Source organism: Electrona antarctica, assembly GCF_951216825.1.
Source record: "Electrona antarctica genome assembly, chromosome: 9".
NCBI classification, from domain to species: Eukaryota; Metazoa; Chordata; class Actinopteri; order Myctophiformes; family Myctophidae; genus Electrona; species Electrona antarctica.
The window spans coordinates 38,244,780-38,259,925 of NC_136790.1; the positions used below are offsets into that span (position 1 = coordinate 38,244,780).

The 15,146-nt window shown below is 41.8% G+C and overlaps 2 protein-coding genes across 2 annotated transcripts; both read left to right on the forward strand.

Moving 5' to 3' along the window:
- Positions 1-1,014: 1,014 nt before the first annotated feature.
- Positions 1,015-8,618, forward strand: LOC306929974 (cytochrome P450 2J6-like; the record flags this gene model as incomplete). Its single annotated transcript, XM_079510709.1, has 9 exons — positions 1,015-1,224; positions 1,379-1,544; positions 3,035-3,184; positions 4,703-4,863; positions 5,448-5,624; positions 5,788-5,929; positions 6,579-6,766; positions 7,177-7,318; positions 7,761-8,618. The coding sequence occupies 9 exons, from the start codon at positions 1,015-1,017 to the stop codon at positions 7,943-7,945; spliced, it is 1,521 nt and encodes a 506-aa protein (XP_079366835.1). The 3' UTR covers positions 7,946-8,618.
- A 1,863-nt stretch (positions 8,619-10,481) lies between these two features.
- On the forward strand, positions 10,482-14,592 carry LOC306929085 (cytochrome c oxidase subunit 6C-1-like). Its single transcript, XM_079509475.1, has 4 exons — positions 10,482-10,648; positions 13,258-13,374; positions 14,136-14,268; positions 14,470-14,592. The coding sequence occupies exons 2-3, from the start codon at positions 13,264-13,266 to the stop codon at positions 14,259-14,261; spliced, it is 237 nt and encodes a 78-aa protein (XP_079365601.1). The 5' UTR covers positions 10,482-10,648; positions 13,258-13,263; the 3' UTR covers positions 14,262-14,268; positions 14,470-14,592.
- The last annotated feature ends 554 nt before the right edge of the window (positions 14,593-15,146 follow it).

A 15,146-nucleotide genomic window follows, 5' to 3' on the forward strand; every position in this document is an offset into this window, starting at 1 on the left:
TAAAAAAAAACTTAAACAAAAAACTTTTAAAAAAAAACCTAAAAAAGAAACACGCACGCACGCACACATACACACACTAAAAAAAACTTGAAAAAACATTTAATTTAAAAAAACTTAACTTAAAAAAAACCTTAAAAAGTACGTAATTTATTCTAATTGTTGTTATTGCAATTTACGAGCTGCGTTCGCTTCCCGCGTTTGCGCGTCTTACTTGTAACAGTACTTGTGTGCAAGGCGTAAGTTGGCACCTCGACAGAGTGCATTTCTAGTTTGATGCTGCTATTTATTGACCTCATCGGTGGTGGAAAAAATACAAATGTATTGGCATTAAAAAATATTAACTAGTTAATGTACACCACTGCCTCTAATCTCATTATTGGCAGAGATCTCGCTGACATGTGGCCTTGTTGGCTGTTGTCTAGGGTTGCCAAGGTAAATCTCACTGTACAGTTTTACGGGTATTATATTAACAACCTGCATTAGGCTATAGTAGGATATATGCATATGAGCTGTTGACACTTGTAAGATGTGCCTCATTAATTGATTTCCCAAAAATATAAAAAACAAAGTGTCCCATTACCATATCAGTTCAATAAGGGACACAGCGAGTCCGTATTTCAAGGGTCGGTTTCATGGCAACCCTATAGTCAATTAAGTCTTGAGTGCATTAATTCAGGAAAGACATCCAGCTTTGTTTATTCTGTTAGCTTTGTATGACTGGTTTGTCAGCAAGGTTTAGCGTCAAAGAAGTTCAGGTTGTCCCACTGCAGAAGAGCAACAGAAGGCAAGGCCATGAAAGAGAGACAGGCAGAGAGAGGACTGTGGTACATGGGCCAACTGATTAACAGTGTTTAAAGTAGGCTATGATTTCCACAAATAAAAGGTCAAAGTCCAGTATGAGTAGCGTTTGATTGGTTGTCGATTGCCAGCGGATCAGTGTTTGACACAAGGCAAAACAACAGGAGAGCAGAAGAATGTTTTTACTGTAGAGTATAGGAGCGTGGACTTAAGAAAATGGATTCATCCTCTGCTGTATCTGTGTGGTCCATGTGGCACTGGGCAGACATTCAGCTGCTGCTCATCTTCTTCATCGTCTTCTCAATATTAGGAGACTATTTCAAGAACCGTCGGACTGGTAGCTTCCCTCCGGGGCCCAGGATGTTGCCTCTCGTTGGGAACATATTCAATGTTGACTTTAGTAAGGCCCACATGAGTCTGACTGAGGTATTGAGAATCACATCAGCTGTGTACAGTTTAGTCATAATAATGCTTACCAAAATAATGCCTCATGCTTGTATCTTCAGCTGGCTTTCATCCTGGCAAACATTTTGGGGGTGAGAAATGACTGAATGGTTACTTTTGTCAAAACTCTTTGCAGTTGTCAGAGAAGTATGGTGATGTGTACAGCATGAGAATGGGCCAGAGCTGGACAGTGGTGTTGAATGGATTCAAGGTCATCAAAGAGGCGCTGGTAACCCAGGCAGACTGCGTGGCAGACAGGCCTATCCTCTATCTGGAGGGGGTGGACATATGCAACAATAAAGGTGAGAGAACAAATCTACCTCGATTCATTCGTTGAACTTCATACGATCATGTCCGCCGTTCATTAACTCGGATGATTCCCAACAATGTACTCTATTAAAGATGGAGTACCGTGATTTTTGTACTTTTTCTGTTTTGTCTATGGAGTTAACATTACTATAATAGTCTTAGACCACCACCAGGTGTGGTTAGAATATTAAAATATGTCTTCCCTCTGAATTTTTGGTTTCTTACTGAAAGCTGATAGCCTTTGAGTCAAAAGGCCCATTCGAAAATACACCATTTTTGTGACATCATAACGCTAACCCCACTCCAAACCACAGGCCATTATCATACAACACACAGCTGTCGGTGAGGCTTAAAATGCAAGACCAGGTTTGGGTTGTGTAGTTACCTTGCCATGATGCAACTCTAAATGTGGACAAGAAATCAAAAATAATTGCTCCGGTGATTAGAAATTGATAAATCAAAATATGCTGCTCATTGACTTACAGTACATTGTGCTGAAACAAAGTCACTCTTTTATTATGTAAACAAACACAAACAAAGTTGATTCAGAGCAGTGGTTCCCACTGAAAAAATTATCAATGTTAATTTAACTCTGAGAGTGTACACATGGAACCAAATTGACTCTTGACTCTCTGAGTTACAGACCCATAACGGTCCATTTGGTTCCAAACTATCATTATGCTGGGGACCCCCTGGAACTCCCTCAAGGACCCTGGGCCCTGGGGGTCCCTGGACCCCACTTTGGGAACCATTGATATAGACTAGAGCATCATCAAAACGTTTTTTTTTTTAATATAAAAACGTTAACTTCCTGTTGATTTTGCCATTTGTAGTGGCGTAGTGCTGGGAAAAAAAACGGACTGGAGCCGTGGATCCGGATCCAGATCTTCAAATCAACAGGAGGTTTTTAGATTTCTTGTCCACATGTTTGACCGTGACCTGTCACGTAGAAGTGGAGGAGATATAGGGCTCCATTTTCGTCACCACTAAACCCCATATCCCTAAACTTCTTTGCCTTTTTTTTACTATTTTGAAAAACATTTTTGAATAGTTCAACTAGCCAATCTACATTGACTTGTTGTGAGCTTGTAGACTGGCCATTTTAACTATTCAAAAATGTTTTGCAAAATAGTAAAAAAGGGCAAATCAGTTTAGGGATAAGGGGTTTAGCGGTGACAAAAATGGAGTCCATAGGCTACTGTAGGTGGGGTTTTGACCACACATGGGATAAACCTTTTCTGCAGCCCTTGAAAAATGTTTGCAATTGTATGTGAACACGACTGAGTCAGTGATTACCATAACATAGTTACCATATCATAATCTTGCCGGTTCAATCATTTTAATGTTAGAATACCCATTAATAACATTATAATACAGTATGAAGGAAATTAAAATCCACCACTCTCCCTCAAATAATTTTTCCTTTTTAAAAGTCCAGTTTCTGTTTGCTAGGTTTGTGTAGCTAACAAGCATTTCTCCACAGGTGTAGTGTTCTGCAGTGGACATATGTGGAAACAGCAGAGGCGTTTTGCTATTTACACTCTCAAATACTTTGGAGCTGGCAGGAAATCCCTGGAACCAGCTGTCCTGGATGAATTCACACATTTAGCCACATATTTTTCTGAGCACCAAGGTAAAACACTGAATACACATTTCAATCAACACACAAACCCATATAAATGACTTTGTTTCTGTCAATTACACGTACGTGGGGTTTAACATGAGCTGAGTTCACAGGCACACACTCACCCCAGCAAGTTCCTCGCTCGTGCATGACACTGTTCATGATAATTAGGGAGGTCCCGATCATGTTTTTTGCTCCCGATCCGATTATATTTGTTTATGCCATATCACAATAGTAATAATATCAGGATATGGATATAATATTGATAGCCTACTATATGGATGTCCTGATCAAGTTTTTTGCTCCCGATCCAATTCCGATCATTTGAAAATGAGGTGATCGGCCCCGATTTCCGATCACGTAATTGGATTGGAACAACCCTAATAATAACTAGAACTGCACTCTGTCGAGTGCCTACTTGCTTGTTGCACACAAGTAGGCCATAAATGGCCTACTAGTGCGCAAGCAGAGCGCGCAAGTACTGTCGACCGCTGCAAACTGTCAAATCTCAGCTTCTCTTTGAAAGAACGATTGAAATATTTAATTATTAGGTTTAGCTGTTTGCTACGTACCTACTTTTTGCACGTAAAAAAGTAGTATTATGAAGTATATCGTAATAAAGATGTGGATTAAAGGACCCAATGCCTTCGATGGTGACGTATATCTCGATCAATGTCGGGTGGATTACAGGAAATGCCTATATGTATATGTATATGTAATTTGTAAGTTGATTAGTGGTATACTGTGGTTACTTTTGATGCGTATACACTATACACCGTCCCAGCATATGACGTCAGGGTATAACTGGCGTCATATGCTAGCTCTCAATGATGACTAGCTCTCAATGATGACGTAATAAAGATGTGGATTAAAGGTCCCAATGCCAGAGTGTAATTGGTTTTCGATGGTGACGTAATGACGATATGTTTTAGTGTCGGGAGGATTAGAGGTAATGCTCCTATGTATACATGTATGTAGTCTGGCACCACTGCCGTATCAGGCACAAGTAGTCATTACGTAATTTGCTGGGACGGTGCATACGCATCGTCCTGGGCGAAACTAGTACTTGCGCGCTCTGCTTGCGCAAGTAATAATAATAATTAGGGATGTCCCGATACACTTTTTTCGCTTCCGATCCGATCCCGATAACTCAATTTCTGTGTTAGCCGATACCGATACCAAATACCGATACCAGTGTAGTGATCTCATGTTGTGTTTATAGCTATATCTCATGTTGTGTTTATAGCAGACTCCTCACTCAAATGTGCACTTGCAGTTTGGACAACTCCAAAGCAAACTCCACATGCACCAACATTTTATTTACCGGCCATAGTGTCAACCCCTTCCCCTGTGTGGGATCTGTGGTTAGACTGGCATATTCGCCGATACCGATATGACCCGATATGACAAATAAGGGCCGATCCGATACTTTTCCCGATACCGATACAGTATCGGGACATCTCTAATAATAATAATAGCTCAGATTGATGTAGCACTTTTCACCCAAAGTTGCTTTCCTTTGTCCAGGTAGGCCCTTTCAGCCCCACTTCGCCTTCCAAAATGCTGTCTCCAACATGATCTGCTCCCTGGTGTTTGGCCATCGCTTTGAATACACTGATGAGAAGCTGCTTAATTTGATGGCGAAGTTTGACCGTGCTTTTCAGTTACATGGCTCTATTTGGGCACAGGTAGGTTCCACATACATACTCTCATAATTCATCATTTTATGTGTTTGATACACAGGACCTGCAAATTTTTTAAGACATGAAATAATGCAACTATTGTAATGATGATATGGTCTATATAGGCGGCTGTGGCTCAGGAGGTAGAGCAGGTCGTCCAATGATCCATGGGTCGGCGGTTCGATTCCCGGCTCCTCCTGTCTACATGTCGAAGTGTCCTTGGGCAAGACACTGAACCCCAAATTGCTCCCGATGTGCTGGTCGGTACCTTGCATGGCTTCCGCCGCAATCGGTGTATGAATGTGTGTGTGAATGGGTGAATGTAATGCACAATCTATGTAAAGTCTATGATAAAGGCGCTATATAAATGCACCATTTACCATTTATATGCGTGTACATCATGTGTATGTGATTATATACAGTATGTACATATGTACATGTGCATATGTGTATGTCACGTCGTCTCAAAAGTTGTCCACCAAAGGTTGCTGAAACAACTCAACTATGCTCATTTCTAGGTTGGCGTGTTGAGAATGAATTATCAATATCCAATGACACTTAAATGAATGGAATTCTCCACAATTCTGCAGCTGTACAACTCCTTTCCTACACTGATGAGGCATTTGCCAGGGCCACATAAGGCCTTACTGCACATCTGGGATGAAGTGAAGGACTTGATAAGAGATGAGATTAAAGAGCACAAAAAGAACTGCGATCCCATGAATCCCAGAGACTACATCGACTCCTACCTGACTGAGATTCATAAGGTGATTATAACACTTGACATAATGTGAAATTAACCCGACCCTAAAGGGTATGTCCTCTGACAAACCAAGTTTTGTGTTGACCCAGGAGCAATACTTGGAAACATTAAACCATAGAAGAACTTCAATGTCCCATCAATGTGAACTGTGATTTGACTTTCCTTAGAGTGAAGGGGATGTGGACTCAACTTTTGATGAGGAGAACTTGGTGGTGTGTTGCTTAAATCTGTTCTCGGCTGGCACTGAAACCACATCGACCACCCTGCGCTGGAGCCTCCTCTACATGACCAAGTACCCTGAGATTCAGGGTAGGATTATATAGAGTCCTTATTAGTAGTAGTTTATGCCAGTGGCTTCGTATAGTTGGTTATAGATCTTATCTGCTTTTTTCAAATAGCCTATGTATACGGTTAAAGTGGTTAAACATATTTTCCATACTATATTAACTCCTTTTGCTGGGGACCCTTGAGGGTCCTAAGACCACACTTTGAGAACCACCGGTTGATGCACAGATGTGTCATTTCAGAAAGGAACTGAAGTGTGGCACAAAAGTAACCACTTTAGCAAAAATAATAACAGATCTAAAAGATCATACATCTCACAATAGCACTCAGAAAGTGCAGACAAGGAGAGAGAGAGAGTGGAAACACATGAGACATGATGGGAAGAGTTCACACTACAACAAGATAATGGTGAACGATATCATTATAGTGATAGTGCTCAGTGTGAATGGCCATTAAGATGAACAGGATTTACGTCAAGATTTAGGACAGTAGGATATTAGCCGGCCAAGCAACATTACTAAAAAAAGGTAAACGTAATGTGTTAATAGTCAGAAGTTAGAAATGTGTTAATTTACCCACAGAGCAAAGGTATATCCGCCCTTCACAGTCCTGTTCTACAAATCATGTAGGCATAATTATTTTTATACACCATCACCCCCTGGCTGTTGCACAGAAAAGGTCCAGGCAGAGATAGACCGAGTGATTGGACGGTCCAGACTGCCCTCCATGGCAGACCAGACTGGTCTACCCTACACTGACGCCGTCATCCACGAGATCCAGAGGATGGCAAACATAGTTCCCCTCGGCTTGCCTCATATGACCACCAGGGACGTCCAGTTGGGAGGCTACACTGTTCCAAAGGTCTCTTTCTCAAAACAATGCAATGAATTCAGCTCTGTGCACACCTGTAGTCCTAGAGGTTTCCACAAGGTGGCAGTATACCCGCTTCCTGTTCCAGTTCAGTGTCCCATAGTTTAATTTGCTTGGCAGCAGATTTGAACAGGAAACACAAATGACGTCTTTATGTGTTTCATTCAAATCGGCAGGCAAGCCATTCAAATTAAGATATATGGGAAAATGAACCAGAACATCTTCTGAAAACCCGCCCCGGGGCCACAGTTATATGCACACTGAACTGTGAGATTTCACACAGGTTCTGTAGCCTAACCATAAACCATATCAAACAATTCTGTACAAAACAGTTACTTTAATAACAGTTTTACACCGATGCTGAGCTGCTTTCTAATGATTTTTTAATCCCCAATGAACAGGGTGTGACAATAATCCCCAATTTGACTTCAGTGCTGTTTGACAAGCATGAATGGGACACGCCCTTCACGTTCAATCCGGGACACTTCCTGAGTGAGGACGGCAGGTTTGTGAGACGAGCAGCCTTCCTCCCGTTCTCTGCCGGTAAGGAGCATCAAAACACCAACACCACCACCTTAGTAAGTCAGTGTTTTTTAACCAGTGGTCCTTGAGGGGGTTCCAGGTGGTCCCCAGCTAAATGATGGAGAGTTGGAAACCAAATGGACCCTTATTAGATCTTGACCCTTACGGTCCATTTGGTTTTATTTTATTTCAAGAGTTAAATTATTGTTAAACATCTGCATGCACTACTTAATTAATTTACAAATCTACACGATTAGAGAATGTATAGAATAATTGTTATTTTGATCAACACCTGTTGTTTCATACTTCATCATACAGCATGGAAAATAACCACAACAAAATATTCAAAGTCTTTGGTCTGAGAGGCTAAATCTCATATTTCCTATTACTGATTGACAGTGAATTCCACCACACTACCCACAGCAAAGGAAACATGTTCTCCCACAACATTACTGTTTTGCAGGTAAACGAGTGTGCCTGGGAGAGAACCTGGCCAGGATGGAGCTGTTCCTGTTCTTCACATCCCTCATGCAGAGGTTCACTTTCTCCATGCCCGCTGGTGTGAAACCAACGCTGGAACCTCACTTTGGGATGACCCTGGCACCGGTCCACTATGACATCTGTGCCACCCTACGACACGACGAGTGATGCAATGGAAAGGCACAATTAGCCTTAAACATATAGATGTCCTAGATTTTCAGAAAGCCTGTATGTTCAAAACAATTCCCTTTTTTATTATTTTAAAAACATATTGCAGTATAAGGAAAATAGCCAATCTACAAGGTCACAACGTGTAGCCTGTATAGACCTGCTATATTTTCACTATACTTCTGTGTGGCACAGTTGTATGATGTTTTTGGAAGTCTCCTTAACATGATTGATTGGTATATTATGTGTGTTTAATACCGGATATGTCCGATTGAGTTTGTAGATCAAACAGGTTTGTCCTGTGAGAAGACACAATGTGTTTTCTTTCTTAAAGAATATTGCTGATTTGCGTGAAATTTGGATACAATCTGAAGGATTCATATTAGAAAATGTGTTTTACATATATCGGCCTCCTGGTGGCGCTATAAAGAGCAGATGTGAAAAATTCCAGTCAAAGGTTTTTCCTTGGCCTCTAGGGAGTTGGCATACAAAGTTATCCACAGATCCGTGCAGTTAGAGGTAAAAACACTTTTCGGCCAGTTATAGCGCCACCATGAGTTGAAAATGTTCATGTGGCATTTCTTGGGGCAGAGGTTCATCGTTGGCATCCAGGGAGTGTGTGTGCAAAATTTGGCATCGACCGGGTTAACGGTGCCGGAGATTAGCTGGTCACAGACGGACGGACGGACGGACACACGGACGGACGGAGTGCAAAACATACTCTCTCCCCATGCCTTCGGCCTGGTGGAAACAATAAGTCAATTTCTGGGTGAATTCAGGCCAATAAACCCTATTTGAAGTGAAAATACCATTGAGCTTGACATTTTCTGATTCTTATTAGTTATTCATGAAATTGATTTGATTGATAGAGGTGTTCCAAAATACCTAGTAAGAATGCTGGTCTTTTGGTATGCCTGTCAGACGTTAATGGGGTACGCCAGGGGGGATTTTATCTCCTTTATTATTTAATGTTTATATGGATGATTTGTCAAATCAATTGAATGGGTGTAATACTGGTTGTCTTGTGGGAGACACTGTTGTCAATCATCGCATGTATGCTGATGTATGCTGCACTCAGTATGGTAACGATTTTGATATAAAATATATAATGCCCAAAAAAGTAAGAAGCAGAGAAGACAGGAATTTATCTTTCCCTGCCTTTCAATTGTGTGATAGTCCTCTCATAATATGCAAGGAAGTAAAATACCATGGTCATGTTCTCACTGATGATTGGCTGGATGACAGAGATGTCTACAGACATGTCGTAAAATGTATACACAGGCAAATATGTTACTCCGTAAGTTTTCAATGTGTTCTGTTGATGTTAAGTGTTCACTGTTCAGAGTCTATGTCACACCTCTGTACACTGCTCATCTCTGGCATGCGTACAGAGTATGCAGAGGCTCAAAGTGGCCTATAATGATGCTATGAGGTTGTTGCTCCACATTCCTCGATGGCATAGTGCCAGTCAAATATTGACTGCTGGTGTACCCACCTGTGATGCACTGTTAAGACAGTTGATGTATAATTGTATGTGTTGGCTTGATGTGTCAGAGAACAGAATCATAGAGGCTCTAACGGTCTAACCAGCCCCATGAAGAACACGATTCCTTTACAGGATCTCCTCACTGGTCAACAAAACCACCTTGAAGACCCTAACAGGAGCCCTCATACAAGGTTTCTTCGACTATGCATGCACCTCATGGTAACACAGCACCTCAAAGGCCCTTAAAACAAGGCTTCCCAAAACAAACTAGTCAGGCTCCTACTTGGCCTAACCCACCGAACCCCTGCCCACTTTGACAGGCTGGAATGGCTTAGGGTCGACGACAGAATACAGCATCTTGCAATGGGCCTGGTCCACAAGATTCGATACACCACCAAGATACCCATGTACCTGTCCAAATACTTCCTTAATGTTAACGAAGTCCACACCCACAACACCAGAGGGAGTGCAACAAACCATGTGCAACCCAGATTCGGCACAAACAAGGGACTAAATTATTTTCGCTCCTATGCCACCAAAATGTGGAACGCCCTACCAACAGTCATTAAGACATGCGAATCCCTTGACTCCTTCAAATCCGCTCTCAAAGGGCACCTACGGTTATTATTATTATTATTATTATTATTATTATTATTATTATTATTAAATGTTCTGAATGTCAGTACAGCAATCAGCAATGCATTAATAGCCTATTAACAAGAAAATGTACTTCGTAATTTGTACTATGCTACCGACGCGTCTACCCTACCCTTGCCTTGAGTAAACACTGACCAATAATATTCAGGCAGCACTGGCCGCAGCAGGTGATCATGTCGGGTCATAACCATAACCTCATAACGCGTATAACGATGGTATAACGGTGTGTCCCGAAGTGAACCTTTTAGGTCCCATAGCCCGGGGGGACGATGCTGTGATTGGCCTGTTAATTAATATTTTTTGTTTCCTTTTTGGGGGGTGGGGTGGGGGAGCCACTTAATCAGACTACATATTGTTTTATTTTTCATGTTTATTTATTGCCTTCTTTGTATAACAACGATAAAATAGCCAAGAGCACGGTACGACGTCCTTTCGGCCTATGGAATGCAGAGCATCACATGTCCCTCTGCGGCACCAGTACATCAGTTCCTTTCTGCGGCTGTCCAGTGTCCATGTTCACACAGTTCTAGCATATTCCGTGAAGGTCGTGAGCTATACTCGTGAGTATTCATAGAATCAGCCAATTAATAGTTATATTGTTAATTCATATATGTTCACTGTGTTGTTATTGAAGTCTGTGAGGATCATTTGGCTTCCCACATTTTCACAGCAAAAAGCTTTACTCACGTAAATCAACGCTAGCTGTGTGTCTGTCAAGCTAACATATTTAGCCAACAAACATTACAAGCTTGCTGAAGATGAGTTTCACATGTAATCTTAGCTAATTGGTAATAGCCCTAATTATGAACGTTACCGTAAGACTATCTCTGGTCCATAGCTATTAGAGCTATGGACCAGAGTAGCCGCAATTTGCAACTCTAGATGTTTTTATAATGGGATGAATCTAGAGTTGCAATACCCTCCATTGACTCCCCACTCATCCAATTTGGTTTGTGATCACTGATCTGCTTGTCTTAAACAACGTTAAACTGTTGTTGTTTGGCTGTAGGCCAAACTTGAATTATCCTCTTTCAATCTGCCGAGCTTGTTTTTCATAAAAATCCACTGTAGAGATGTTATGAGCTACTTTCTGTCAAGACATCCTCTGCAGGTGATTCTTTTTGCAGTTTGGAAGCACTCGTTTTTGTTAACGGGTCGCGCTGCTGCCTCCTGCATTATGTGCAAATTCGAAACAGGTGTTACGCAGGGCCGTTCAGTGACTTACGATGAGTGCTTCCAAACTCCAGCACTTAGAAAAAGAATCACCTGCACAGAATTTCTTGACAAAGTAGCTCATACGGGGGATTCTTATGAAAAACAAGCTCGGCAGATTGAAAGAGGATAATTCAAGCTTGGACTACAGCTGCAATGTTGGTGAGTTTAACGTTGTTTAAGACAAGCAGATCACAAACCAAATTGGATGAGTGGGGAGTCAATGGAGGGTATAGCCCGTCTCCGGACCTCCCGGGTTGAGCTCCTTTGGACCCCTACCCCGTAGGGTCCGGTATCTCCGGCTTCAAGCGACATGGGATGCAATCTGACTTTCCCTGATTTACCCCTGTGCTGCGCTGTGGGTGTGACGCTGACATATTCCAAAAGAAGCATATGAACGCTATAGGAGACAACGAACCCTCTCACCCCCCCCGCGAACGGCTCAGAAGCCGTTAAGTATTTTTAATGTTTGTACGACCGTTTTGGCAGCTCTCTTCCTGGCACTGTTGTGCCAGGAAGAGGCAGTACACTGTTGTGTACCGCCTCCATCACCGTGGCTAGCCACGGTGATGGAGGCGGTACAATAGGATGTCAATAAGGAAGTTGAGGAAGGAAGGAAGGAAGAGAGCTGCCAAAACGGTCGTACAAACATTAAAAATACTTAACGGCTTCTGAGCCGTTCGCGGGGGGGGGGGGGTGAGAGGGTTCGTTGTCTCCTATAGCGTTCATATGCTTCTTTTGGAATATGTCAGCGTCACACCCACAGCGCAGCACAGGGGTAAATCAGGGAAAGTCAGATTGCAAACCATGTCGCTTGAAGCCGGAGATACCGGACCCTACGGGGTAGGGGTCCAAAGGAGCTCAACCCGGGGGGTCCGGAGACGGGCTATGGAGGGTATTGCAACTCTAGATTCATCCCATTGTAAACAAATCTAGAGTTGCAAATTGCGGCTAGGACCAGAGCTGAGCTACCGTAAGACCGTTTATTGGTGAAGGGGTATCCGGAGAACTCGCCAGTTTTCCGACTCGCCGGTTTAAGACTAAGAGGGTCGTATGCTGTCCTGGCTGCAAGGTTTATTTATGTATTAAGTACATTTCAACAACAATTAAGACCCACATGGGTCCACTTAATTGGTTCCATTTGTACACGCTTGATTTTAGTGGGGAAGAACATGTTTGACCCCGACTTTGGGTCTTTCTCGAGTCCGACACTATAAGCAAGCACAGCTGCGACATCCGTCCACAAAACGTGTATCTCGCAAATGCACTCTTGACAATAGTAGTGTTAGGTGACATGGAAAAGAGACTGAATAAGAATAATAATGTGCACGCCAGGCCATTAAAGGCCATTAGAACACCTGAGCATGTAAGGGGTTTGGGTTTATGGGACCTTTTTGAGATTGCATAAATTAACACTACAAAACTACTAGTTACTGCATAATATTTGTGAAATACTTCAATGCCATATGGAAATTACAGTTAGTTTGACTAACTCTCCCCTGCAGTCAGTCCACTTCGATGAATATCAGCTAGGCAGGCTAATGGTTCTCAAGTCAAAGTGGGGTACACGGACCCCCAGGGGTCCGTGTACCCCACTTTGACTTGAGAACCATTAGAGAACCACTTGAGAACCATTAGCCTAGCCTAGGCTAATGGTTCTCAAGTCAAAGTGGGGTACACGGACCCCCAGGGGTCCCCGAGGGGTTCCAAATTAGTTAATGGCATCAAAATCAGTTTACCGGTAACCACTTTAACCCATATACATCAGATATTTGTACATTGTCGATTGTCAATCTACAAGCTCACGTGTTGCGAGCTTGTAGATATGTTTGAAACATTTTAACACCAAAAATCGTTTTGATGGTCCTTGACATGAAAAGGTTTGAGAAACAACGGAGCTAGACCATGCTAAAGAAGTTAAAGACCTTGCTAAACTTTTGTCTTTCTCTTCTGGTAGTTCACCATGTCTCTTCTACCCAAACCTGCTGTGATGAGGAACCTGCTTCAGAGGCGCCTGAAGTTCCATTTGCCCATGGGTTTCACCCTGGGCCTCATCCTTGCACTTGCATACAAGGTGTGACATTTCAAATCACAAATACTTATGAACATAAAAATATTTTTCCCAGTGGCTTGTTTGTACCACTTAGGTCTACAGGGCTTCTAAAAGTGGGTGCAAATGATTGATGCAAATCCAGGGTTGCTGCAGAATACTTTAATAATATTTGGAATGTCACTTCAGTTTAACCACTTAGACCCAGTCTATACTTAGTAAAACGGACCTGAGTTAAACTTGGTGCGTTCTTTTTCAGCCTACAGTCAGTACAAGTCTCTTCCCCAAAAATAGCCGATCTACAAGCTCACAACGCTGTTGAATGTTCACCCCCCAGAATAGGAATGCTTCTGGGGTTTAAGTGGTTAAACGCCAAGTACAAAAGTTATTTTCAGTCTGTCCTAATGGAAACAAATATTCTCTCCAGTTTTCCTCGTGACATACTGTATCTTTAGGGGAAAGATTTACATATTTACGTACAGTTAATAAGACAAACGGTGTAGGGGTGCTGTGGATGCTGATTGTTGATGTTGATTTTGACAGCACATTTTGATTTTAGTTTTAGTCATAGTCTCTTGAATAGTTTTTATTTAGTTTCAGTCACATTTTAGTCACCTGGAATGTCTAAGTGTTACTCTAGTTTTAGTCAACTAAATATAAGATCTTAGTTGTCTAAATCTACAGTTGATTTAGTTGAGACCTTCAAAAATGTTTGAGGACCACTGGTCTATCACACATGAAGAAAACATTTGTCTGTCTGTCTGATTGAGTCATTGTTCTCGCAGTATGGAGTGTCAGAACCCAGGAAGCAGACCTACGCTGACTTCTACAAGCAGTACGATGCCGTCAAGGAGTTTAACGCCATGAGGGAAGCGGGAGTCTTTGAAAGTGTCCGGCCCTCAGGAGAGTAAACGCACTGTAAGTGCTGCAAGGCTTTGATTTTGATTTTGAAGTGTTCACAGATTTTCATGTCCCATTCACAATAAATTGATAGGATTTACATTAGATAGTTAATATTTATTCAAATGGCATAATCATGTGTTTGTTATATTCATAATATCCCCATCCCCAGAACCATTAGACAATACAAACATTTATTGTTTTTGTTTGTCTTTCCAGTTCTACCCCATTGTGCATTCCCGGTCTGAAGTTCTTCTTGTCCCATGGATGATATTTACTGATCAGATGTGAACATCGCTATGCTGATAATATGTTCCTCTAAATAAACTATTATTGTTATGACATTGTCTTCATTTTTAAATGCATGAAGCTACATTTCAGTACTCATTGTTAAACTAACCTATACAGAAGAATATGTGTCTATTTCTGTCAGTAATAGCAGAAATTGTGGTCGATGGCATGTGATGATGGTCTTCTAAGTGGTTCTCAACCTGTGGGTCGGGTCCCAACATGATTTTGGGGGGATCCCCAGATGACGATACAGTGACAATTTAAAGACTTAAGACCTTTTTATCAATGTAATATTTATTTTTATGAATGCCTCAAACGTAATCTACAAACTACTATAAAAACTGGTCAAACATAGACCAAATTGCCATAAGCAAGAGGCAAAACTTGCTGGCAACATGGTTGGTATTCAAGAGACGACTTGAAGTTAAATGCTTGGTGTTCTCCAGTTGTGAAAGAAACGGGGTAAGAAAATACAATCCAAGAAGAAACACAGTGGACATTTCCCCATACTACCCATGTGCAAAATATGCAATCAATGATCTTAATAGATTTACAGAAATTGTATGGGTTAAAAAACAGCACAAATATTGTTTGGGGGTCCATAC